We start from the raw sequence: 11,397 nt of genomic DNA on the forward strand, positions 1-11,397 counted from the left end.
CTGGGTGGCTCAGTCGTTTAGCATCTGCCTTCGGCTCAGGTCATGATCCCGGGGTCCTGGGATCGAGCCCCACATCGGGCTCCCTGCTCCGCGGGAAGCCTGCTTCTCCCTCTGCCACTCCCCCTGCTTGTGTTCCCTCTCTTGCTGTGTCTCTCTGTCAAATAAATAAAATCTTAAAAAAAAAGAAAATAGTGAATACATGTGTATATATGTGTAAAATGAATCAAGGGGTTGGCTATGTTTGTATTAAAAAGAATTGTGTAATTTTAAAGCTCAAAACTACCTAATAGACTAATCTCGATCATAGCTTAGAAGAAGGTTTTAGGGCAAATCTTTGGAACTTGGATAAATTTGCTTTCATTGCCTAAAATTTGTTTAGAGGGCATCTGTGCTGGAAGGTCACTTGTGGTGTACTCTAGGCCGCACTCATATAGTTGCTTGTCATTTTCTGTAAAGAAATCTGGTGAATCTGCTGGTTTCCATGGTGAAACCACACAGTGTTTGCAAGGCTGCCACCAGTAACAGTTTCTGAAGGCTGTTCCGATAGTAATCTGTTTCCCTTCCAAAGAAATGAACCCAGTGTTGGACTCAGCAGCCTATCTCAACCTAGTTAAGATTGCGATACAAATAAATTGATCAGAGTGAATAAGTAGATTTGTCCACCCAAGTGCTGGGTGAGAGAAACTATCTCGAATCACTGGACACGAGCGTCTGGATAACATGAGGGCGAGGGCAGCAGAGTTCACAGAGAAGTAGGCAGAGAGTCTCACCCTGGGGTGGCCAGCGTGGGAGTCAGAGGACACCAGCTGGGTCCGCGAGCTAGGTCAGCCAGCAAGATCGTGAACCATCAGGTGTGGCTAGCAGTGCTGTCTTGTGTGTATCTTCCTCTTCCGCTCCCTGTGAGCTCATTAACTGGGGGGGTAGAGAATACTGCATTAGTAATGATGCCAAGAACTTGGCATGTTCTCTTAAGTTCTTATTCACGTGCCGTCTTATTTGTGCTTTCTGAAGTCTCTGACAAATCAACACACATTCACTTGTTTACCTCTTAAGGAAAAGAGACTGCAGGTTGAATTGTATGATTTGTTTTGAGCTGTGTTTTTACGGACTTTTTTATTTCCAATATGGGCACATTAGATCCCCAGCCCAGCGCTTTGAATATCTTAAAATTTACCTTTAAGACCTCTGTTCAGTGCACTCTTTCCTGCTTTGAGTTCCTCCTTCCTTTCTCCAAGACGAGTTTAGTGCTGATACCGTTATTTACAAATCAGAAGTCCTTTTCCTTCTCCGACATAGAAAGGCCACTTTCGTTCCCTTCACACCCCACCTCCAGGTTTTAATCTCATGAATGTCATTACCCCTCAGATTGATGGGTCAACGTTGAGAACCATCTGCATGCAGCATGGCCCACTGCTGACATTCCATCTGAACCTAACCCAGGGCACCGCCCTGATCCGATACAGCACCAAACAGGAGGCGGCCAAGGCCCAAACCGCACTGCACATGTGAGTACCCATCCTATGCTCACTGAGACAAACACGCATGAAGATGCACACGTGAGTAGTCTGCCACCTGCTTGATTAGACAGATGCACAAGAACATGCACAAAAACAGCATCATGGCAGTAAGCAATTGCTTGGTACTGAGGGGACTGATCTTTTCTACCTACCTAAGGGTGGATTGTCTATCGCATAGGCCACTCATCAGAATTCCAAAACCAAAGAATTTATGAAGTCGTGAAGCAGTGAGTAAATTTTAAATACCATGAAACGAAGCCAGTACTTAGGAGAATGTGAAACGTCGTAAGCACTGTCACTTTTTGTAATAGAATCTAGCAACTTACCTTGGCTTCTTTGTTGGTGAAGATGAAATACGGTGGTCTGGGCGCGTAGCACTGATTTTGTCTAAAGTAGGTGGGACTGGATCACACTTTGACCATCCCCCCTCCCAGCTGCTGTCAGACTGGGAGCCAGCAGATGCCACGGCAGAAGCTACAGACAGCGAGCGAGCAGTGGTGAGGCTCAGGCAGTGAGCCCGGTCCTGACACAGAGCAGCGGCACCTCCAGATGTCTAAAGCTGGGTCACCTTGATGCTTGTGGTGTGACCTTTCACCTCCCATGGGGGAAAAGAGAGGTGACATTTTTCTCCACATATGAATTCCATATACCAAAAGATTACTGATACATGGTACCCTCTAGGAGTCTTTGGATGTCTTGAGATTCAGCGATACCTTATTGCTTTAAAGCAGTGCCTCTCGATCACCTGGTCTGGTTAAAATGCAGGTTTTGATCCTGTAGGCCTGGGGTGGGGCCCATGATTCTGCATTCAAAAAAGCTTCCAGGGGATGTGGAAGCTGCTGGTCAAAGGAGCACACTTTGACTCTCGAGGACTCAGAACCCTCAGTCCCTGTGGATGCTGTAGGATTCCCTCAAATCCATAGTTCTTTCCCTCCCCTTTTTCCTAGGTGTGTGTTGGGAAACACTACCATCCTGGCTGAGTTTGCCACCGACGATGAAGTTAGCCGCTTTCTGGCACAGGCTCAGCCGCCTACACCTGCAGCAACCCCAAGTGCACCCGCCGCAGGTTGGCAGTCGCTGGAGACCGGCCAGACCCAGTCGGACCCCGTCGGACCTGCTCTGAATCTTTTCGGTGGGTCCACAGGGCTCGGGCAGTGGAGCAGCTCGGGCGGCGGCAGCGGGGCCGATCTTGCTGGCGCTTCATTGTGGGGGCCCCCAAACTATTCTTCTAGCTTGTGGGGAGTCCCAGCTGTGGAAGACCCCCATAGGATGGGCAGCCCTGCTCCCTTACTACCTGGTGACCTTCTGGGAGGAGGGTCGGATTCAATCTGAACTTAGAACTTTCAACTCTGACCTCGTGACCTTTTTTGGAACAGCAGCAGCACTAACTTGACCTTTTCGTTTTTTTTTTCAACTTGCAATAAATACATTTTTAAAAGGAAAAAAGAAAACGGAGAGAGGAAAAAAAAAGGTGGGTCATTGACAGACTGTCTGAGCACATAGTTGCCTCCCTTATAACTTCAGTTTTTTCGTTTGGAATATGAATCCAAAAAGAGAACATATCACTCTTGAAATACTTGAATCATGAACGCCAACCTAGAAAGACAATGTGAAGCAAGTACACATACCATTTAAATTTAAACACAAAAAAATTAAAAAAATTAGTTTCTAGTTTTTCACTTTTTTCACGTTATATGGAAGTTGTTGCTAAGAAACATATATACTGAAAAAAAAAATAGCTTTTTAACTTTGTTTGCACTGGGTGTGTTTCCGTCCTTAGGTCTACCACGTTTGGGAGGGAGGGGAATTCAAAAGAATTGTTGGGGTGGCGGGGGGAAGACTTGACGGAGCCTCACTTTAAAAACAAAAACACAAAACCTAAAAAAAAAAAAAAAAGAAAAAATTTGTGATTGGCTGGTTGATAAATACCAGTGTGTTCTGGCACATGTAACTGCCCAGGCATGCTCGTTCTGGTATGTGTGTGCACGTGTGTTCATGTGCATTCGCGTGCATCCTTCTCTCTGTCTCTGTGTGTGTGCGCGCCCGTGTCCTCCTCCTCCTCCCCCACTCGATCTCAGAAAGCTGCATTGCTGACAGTCTGCAGGCTGGCTGGCCGGCCATCTGCTTTTTATTTTATTTTATTTTATTATTTCTTTTTTTTTAACTATCAGAACACACAGGCACGGGGAGCCACTGCTTGCTAAAGCAACTCCGTTGGGCTGCATTAAGATGAACAGAGTGCTTTTTAATGATTTAAGCAGGGAGCTCCTTTCCATTTGCAAATTAGCCTGAGTGAGTTTTCTCTTGCTTTTCTTTTGACCTAGCAGTAGAGTTGGAGCACTGCCAAGTCCAAAAGAGTAGGAGAGCAGGAGGTACCTCTTGGAGCAACTGTGTGTTTATTTATTTCTGTTTTTTAAAGTACGTGGCCACCAGGCACATCTGAATATCTGTTAGGTTTTTCTTCCGTTAGTCTGAATGGGAACAGATGATATAAGAGAGTTTTTACTTAATGCCATGTCTCAAAAGCAGAAAAACCATGTTCCCCCTTTCTTGTGTCATCAGGTATGAGGAATCATCAGAAAGTCAGGTAATGCCGCATTAAAGGTTTCCATTGGTTCTCTTTTTCGTTTTACGAAAACGGAAACAAACAGGTTGTGAGCAGCCTCCTGAAAGCACCTGCAGCTTCTCCCTCTCTGCTCCTCTCTCGCTGAGCGTTACCTGTGCCAGGCCGTGGCGTGTTACAGCACCAGGCCATCACTGACAGAAACGTTTACTTAACGAATGTTCTTAAACCAGTGTGTACTTCAAGCGTTTCCTTTTGTTTCTCTGTGTTGTGTATTTCCTGTGTATGTGGTTTTGCTTAGGCAGGTATAACTTAGCAGAGACTTTTAAGTATTGCACCTTTTTTTGGTTTTGACCTCTTTATTTTTTTTTTTTCCTTGTAATGTTGCTTTTTTTATTTCGGTATTTAAAGACTTTTTTTTTTTTTTAAAGCATCAATGTAGTAGTACTCTGGGCCGACTAGGGGGCAACTTTAATCCACAGTTATCGCCAACATGTATGTACTTATGTTGGAATCAACATGTATCAAACTGCTTTTTGTGAAGAGTTCTAGCAGACCCGAAGGGGTACCCCGTTATACAAAGCAGATGCTGGCGGGGCGGGTGGGGAGGGGGGAGGGGAACGTATGCCGGTAACGCGCTAGCACTTGTGTGGACGTCCCAGTCTGCATTATACTGTTTAACATAAAGTGCCGACATTCTGTACCAGCAAATACCTGCCCATTCCAACCCTTGGTGGGAGCAGACCTCTACTGTCCTCCGTAACTTGCTGCTAGTGAGGACAAGGGAGTTTTTCTTTCTTCAGCATCTTCAGTGAAGGATACAACAATGCCTAATGTATTTGACTTTTAGCTTGTGTCTGTGTGTAGGTGGGTGGGTGGGTGTGTATAGGAAAAGGCAAAACTGAATTATTTGCATTTAAATGGTTTTATGAGACAAAGAATGGGAATTCTGTAGTCCTCTGGCTTACCCTGTTGATTATAAACCTAGCCTCAAAAGAGATTGACATGCGTAATTCAAGTGAGCGTTCGCTCATATAAGTCTTTATGCACCCTTTGTGGGTAGGTGGTCAAACTTGAGTCTCCAGCGTTGGTTCAGTCCCATTGGATGCCTTGTAGAAAACTAACTGTGCCCTCTTCCTGCTCTCCGGTTTTCATCACCACCACCATGCCCCTTCCACCTCTGCCCTTGTACAAAACATCTCCTTCCAGCCCCTCCACCTGCTCTCCGTGTGTGGAGCAAAACCCTGTGGTGTGTGGTGATGTCCAGGTGGAGAGCAGCTGTGTTCAGCCATCTACAGAAGGCGAAATCTTAGTGGCCCTGGGCCAGGAGCATGTCCCGAGGCTCCCACGAGCCCGTGGCGACCCTGTCCACTGCCGTGTCCTGCCCCCCCCCTTCCTCTCCTCCTGCCTGCTGGTTCCTTGGCCTGCACTATGGGTTAGTTGAGTTCCTTACGATACTACGGTGAAAGCCGGGTGCTAGAGCCCCTCTTGTTTACAAGACATAATGAGGGATTTGAAATATGTAAAAATAAACATGAGAAGCTCAAATGTTCTTCCATCTTAAGCTTAAAGGGAAAAAATTAAAAACTTAAAAAAAGACCAAAAAGTGCGTATATATATACATATAAATATATATTTTAGATGAAGACTAACTCTGGGAGCATTTAACAGTGTTTTTTTGTTTTTGTTTTTAACATTTATTTTCCTGCTTTAAAATTTGCAAGCATTCTCAGGAATTCTAGGGTAGGAAGCCAGTTTTTTGAAGATGGTTTATTTAACCGTATCTTATCCTAGATAGGCGGCTGTTTCTTTCCTGTTAATAAACTTTTACAAGTTCCTGAAACTTCAAAAAGTTTAAACAATTTTTACTTAAGAAAATGTAAAAAGAAAAGTCTCCAAACATTATTGTCATACTGGGGATCACACATTTTAAAACACATAGAAAGAAATATTTTTTAAAAATTATCAATTTAGCAGCAACAGGTCAATTCGTTATCTTAAAAAATAGGGGAGAAGGATTAGCTTTCTAAGAGCTTTATCATGGATTTATTTGAAATTGTGTGTCATTTAGTGGGAGTGTTTGGTTTGTATAAATGGGAATGCCATCACTTTGTTCCTTTCCATTTAAGAGGGAACTGACATCTCCCCTAACGATTGTTATTTTTTTTTTTTAAGGGAACCCTTCTCCCTGTCCCTCAAACCCCAGCAACAAAAGAAAGAAAGATAGAAAGAACAACTTAGAAAAAAAGTAAACTCTAATCTGTAAAATAGTACGGTTGGATTGCTGAGAATCTATGTAAAGAGCTAGGAAATAGAGGTTAATAATTTTTGGAACAAATTTTAAATATAGGCATTACTAGAGGAAAATATCTATGGACTGTTCTATTAATGAAGAATGTCTGTCTTACCTCCCCGCTTGTTATGGGAGGAGGAGAAAATAAGAAGAATCTAAGGAACAAGTGATTTTACTTTTTTAGCTCCCAGTTACTGTTGTGCTCATTTTAATTGCTGTTTTGAAGATCTGCTGCTTAATTATCCCCATCCCTCAGCTGGAGATATGGAGTATTTCCTTTCAGTTTTTCGTGATGTTGAATTCTCCTTTTGTATTCCCTCCTGGGGCCAGGGGTCAGAATTCCCAAACATGACCACAGCTTCTTTTAAACATCTAAGCTTCCCAGTGGGAAAGAAACTCCAGCTCGACAGGTAATGGGTGGGTGGGGCTGCTGCCTGCAATTTCTCTAAAACCGCTTTAGTGCCTTCGTACATACACCCAGACATCCGAAGCAGGAGGAGCTCGTGTGTATGTGCATGTGGTCCAGCCACTCCACAGATATAAGTACACTTGCCCATTAAGGAAATTGGAGTGGTTCTGGACAGGCCCCAAAGGCAGTGGGCTAAATTTAAAATAAATAAACAGAAATCAAGGAAGTTAAATATGCTTTCATGTCTTGATAATGTGGAATGCCAAGATCCTTCCTTGTGTTATTGCCCTCGTTACTGTGCACTGACTTCTCCAGGTGTGTCGCTTTGACAACTACATACAGTGATTGGGAAAGTCTGTTTGTGTTGGGCCAGTAGAAAGGGGTTTCTATTTTTCTGCTCTTGTCCTTCTTTGTCTCCTCTCCTTCCCCCCCAAACTCCCCCCCTCCATTTTTTTCGTCAGCTTGCTGGAAGCTTTGCTTTATTGGTTGGCAGTGACCTAAGAACAGGATATAGTGAGGATATAATGGAAGAGAAAAACTCTTTTCTTTCCGTGGTATTCTTTGGCAAGAGCCATGTCTGCTGAGAGGTTAGGTGGCTTCCATAACACTTAGAAAATTTGGTGGGAGCGGCTTCTCTTCCACCACATTCTGGCATGTGTACAGAGGTTTGCTGGTCACCTCTCATTATGTAGATTTATCTTGTAAACATTTCGATCATGTAAATTTGAGCTTTCCAATTTTTACTAGTTTCCTTTATTTTTTTTAAACACTTGATTACTAGTGGCTGGAGGTGCCCATCTTTCAAACATCACAAACTTGGTTTCGGTCTACCACATGAGTAGCCAAAAGGAAAAAGCACTCATGGGGAAGAGACGTCTTCCATCAGACTGGAGACCTCTACTGGCAATTGAAATCCAGTGCCATGACCTAATTTTAGGTGTTTAAAAAAAAAAAACCCACAAAAAAACAAAGTTCAGATCTCCGAGACACTGTGAAGAAATGGATGGCCCATAGGGCATCTCTGATCCCTCCATACCTAGCCTTGATCTTCTCCATTTGCGACATGCACAGAAGTTAGCAGTGCTGCATGTTAAGGTTCCAAACCAAATTCTTTCACCAGTGTCCCCCAGTAAATCAACATTATCCATTGATTGCCATTCGATGTTTTATTTATAGCAGCTTAATTTTCTAATTGTATGGCTCCTCTTCTAAGAACTTTCCCACCTCTTCTGATGTGAATGTAGCATAAATTAGTAGTTGGTTCTTCCAAGTTCCTGTGGGTTGAATGCGGTATCTGAGATTATGCAAAAAAAAAAAGAAAAGAAAGAAAAAAGAGAGGAAAAGAAATTCCTACCTAAGAATTTGGAAGAGCTTTTATTAATATATCTAGCAGAAACTAACATTTCACGGGGTATTGACGACGTGTTGCAAATATTCACTTGAATTTTTGCCATGAGGGGGCAGTTTTTGTAAGGTTAACAGCCAGATTCCATATCGACCTCAGATGCTGTGTACTTTTTAATTTTATTTTTTTATATTTTGCCATGTTGACTCTTCTCTTAAACAAAATGAAGATGTCTCTGCTGAGCAAAATGCTTAAGCCAAGCCTGTTTTCCTCTGCAGTGTAAACAAAATGTTTTCAGCAGACTTGGCTGTAATAGCCATCTCTAAGATTAGGGAACAATTGAGTCTTTATATAGAAAAGGTCCCCTTCCACCCCATCCTCAGAGTTCAAATTCAGTATATAACACTTTGTAGGTTATTGTTTGGATTTGGGGTTTTTTCTTTTGTTTTAGCTATCTATAAGGTCTTTTACTAGGAGTAGAGATGCATTTTTAGCTGGTTGGGGAAAAAAATCAAACTTTTTCTTCTCCAGTTTTTGCCAAGTTTTGTCACACTTCAAGCCTATGCGTTAATTACGCTTCTTAGTGATACTGCAAAAAGAAATCTTATTCTTGAATTGTTTTCCTTCCTGTGAGTGTCTTGCTGAGGCTGCATGTGATGGTGCAGTTGAAAATATTCCAGCCTATGTGTCCAGTGAATTATCAATCTATAGACCTCAGAACCCATTCAGAAAATAGGATGCCCTCACCCTCTGCTGCCCGTTGCACCACACCCTCTTAGCTTTCTTACCTACAAGTACAGGGTGTCCACACAGTCTAGAAACAGGTAAATATACATAATGTTGTCAAGAACATCATCAATCTATTAAAAAAAAAAAACCCACATAGAATGTTCTCTGTATTTCCAGAGTTAGTGCGTACCCTGTAATAAGCTCTGTAGGTTTATGGCCAGTGCCAGAAGTGTGTGTATTTTCAGAGATGGTCCCTACTTATTAACGATGGTGGTGTTTTCTTGACCTTGAATTTGACAAAGGGGGTACTGGCATCACATTCTTTAGATTTAAAATAATGATCAGCTTCAAGAACCTATGAACATAGTAATAACTTAATAAAAATAGAACACTGACCCTCCCTGCCCTGCCCACAATGCTTCCCCCGCACTGCCTTCACTGCCAAAGAAAAGAGGCCATGAACATTTACAGGATGGCAGAGGGAACACTGGTCAGGAAACAGAACAACTCCCCACTGGCCGGGCATTCCTGCTATGCTTAGGTGAGTGGTCACTTGGACTAGATCTGAAGGAATTATCAAGTATTCTAACGTGAGCGGTTTTTAAACTGTCAATCTCTTGTAGTATCCTCCTACCACCACCACTTAAAAAAAAAAAAAGAAAATGACAGAAGCTGCCAGTGTTTGCCGCACAGAATTTAAATAGTTCTTGGCAGTTGGCCACATACCTGAGTTTGTTTTTAACGAGAAACTGCACACCAGGAAAATTGGTACCACCCTGACCAAGGGGTCTCTGCCAGACTCCCATTGTGGGGTCTTCATTGTGACAACTGCTTGTTTTGTCCATGGGAGAGGAAAGGTCAGATGAAGGCAAGAAGTGTTCTGTTTTAAATAAAAAAGAATTAGTGTTTCCCCAAAGCACTTTGTGCCTCAGTTCAGTTTTCAACGCTATCAGTCCTCGCTTCCCAATCCACTGGCCAGTCTCGAGCCAAGGTTAATACGTTGAGACTGTCTTTACAAAAAGAAATTCCTCTTTACTGCTAATGGGAACAGCAAAAGAAAAATTGTGAAGATAGTTTACAATATCGTTGTAGCAGAGATGTGAATTGAAGTGCTTTTCTTTCCCTTCTCCCCTGCTTTCTGGGACCTCCCACAGAATCTGGCATGCCTTCTCCCTGGGCTCGACAGGTGTGCACAGTTCTCTGAGGGCTGGGTTGTAGGAGGTGAGCTGGAGCAGTCTTACTGCAGGACTAGCCTTACAGCAGAGCTTTATGGAAAGGAAGAGAGTCTATCCTAAATGTGTTCGCCAAAAATGAACAAGGCGGGGGGGGTCTTTATACAAAACTAAGCAAAAACCTTTGGAATCCTTCAAGAAGTTAACATACCTTTTAAAGGTAGTACAGGTTCTCACCAAGTGATGCATTCAGCATGACACTTCTCGCCAGAAAGTTCAGGATAAGTTGGAATAAATGTGTTTAAAACACCACCCCTACCCCCCCCTTTTAATTTTGTCCAAGGAATTAATTACTTAAGTGTAGTATTTCTGAATGTGCCTTTGTGAGTACAGAGACCGTCTGTTTTAGGAAGAAGCTAACCGTGGGGATAAAACAGAAAGGCGGTCAGTGTAGTCTTTAGGGAAGTCAGCGATTCTCCTGGCGGTCCCCAGGGGCAGCTCTGGAGTTTTCATTAGCATCAATATTGCACAGTGTAGAGTTGTGTGGAAGAGATTCTGGGGCTCGGGAGGGAGAATGAGGTGATGGTGCACAATGACAGAGACCCAGGTTCATCCAAGAGTGCAGGTTGAATTTATCTGTCTGCAGTACCTAGTTTCCTTCGTGTGTGTGTGTGTGTGTGTGGCTGTTTTAGTTTTTGTTTTTCTGTAAGCACTGGAGAACTGAAATATGGTGATGTTTGTGACACATTCATGCATGTCAAGAAGGCGTTTTCTAGCTTCTGCCATGTGCGGGGGCGGGCAGCGCATTTCCACCCTCTGAGTCTGTGTCCTAAGAAGGCAGTTACTTTCCTCACATCATGTTGCTGTTTATGCGAACAGGGTATTACACGCAAGGAAAAAGCTTCTGAGAGAATAAGATGGAAGTGTTTGAGAAAGAAAAGAGAAAAATCTGAAATCGTATTTTATTTCTTCAGAACTATTATAGTTAAGCATAGAAATCTGCAGTGTCTCTTCATTTGCTTTTGTGTTTGTTTTAAACGATGCCACCTCTTCTCCCCATGCCCTATCTTCTAAAGAAACCGCAAGTGAATGCTAAGGGCCATCTCCATAATTCCTCAGAACTCCCCAAAGAGGAAAACAATCCCTCCCACAAGATTCCTTCAGCTTCATTCAGGAGACAAAGGGAGGAGAGATGCGGCTTTCTGTGCTTCTCTCTCATTCCTCTCTAATGGCCTTGAAATGTATTATTATGCAAATGTGAATTTTGATACTGAATTTAAGAAGAGGTTGTTGGATTTTTTCTTTTTTCAGAAAAAAAGGTCCCATATGTGGTCATCATTGCTTCTTTATTTTGTAACGTGAATTGTAA

At 42.9% G+C, this 11,397-nt stretch overlaps 1 protein-coding gene across 12 annotated transcripts in view; it reads left to right on the forward strand.

Annotated features, from left to right (window-relative positions):
- The window catches only part of TNRC6B (trinucleotide repeat containing adaptor 6B), a 237,883-nt gene extending 228,364 nt beyond the window's left edge, over positions 1 to 9,519 (forward strand). For all 12 annotated transcript variants that reach the window (XM_081819091.1, XM_081819096.1, XM_081819089.1 and 9 more), the window contains 2 exons: positions 1,366 to 1,505; positions 2,465 to 9,519. In XM_081819091.1, coding sequence (XP_081675217.1) covers positions 1,366 to 1,505; positions 2,465 to 2,849 — 525 coding nt within the window. In that variant the 3' untranslated portion in view covers positions 2,850 to 9,519. The remainder of the gene's footprint in view (positions 1 to 1,365; positions 1,506 to 2,464) is intronic.
- The last annotated feature ends 1,878 nt before the right edge of the window (positions 9,520 to 11,397 follow it).

The sequence above is a fragment of the Leptonychotes weddellii genome, chromosome 5 (genome assembly GCF_054177405.1).
Source record: "Leptonychotes weddellii isolate Sample4059 chromosome 5, ASM5417740v2, whole genome shotgun sequence".
NCBI classification, from domain to species: Eukaryota; Metazoa; Chordata; class Mammalia; order Carnivora; family Phocidae; genus Leptonychotes; species Leptonychotes weddellii.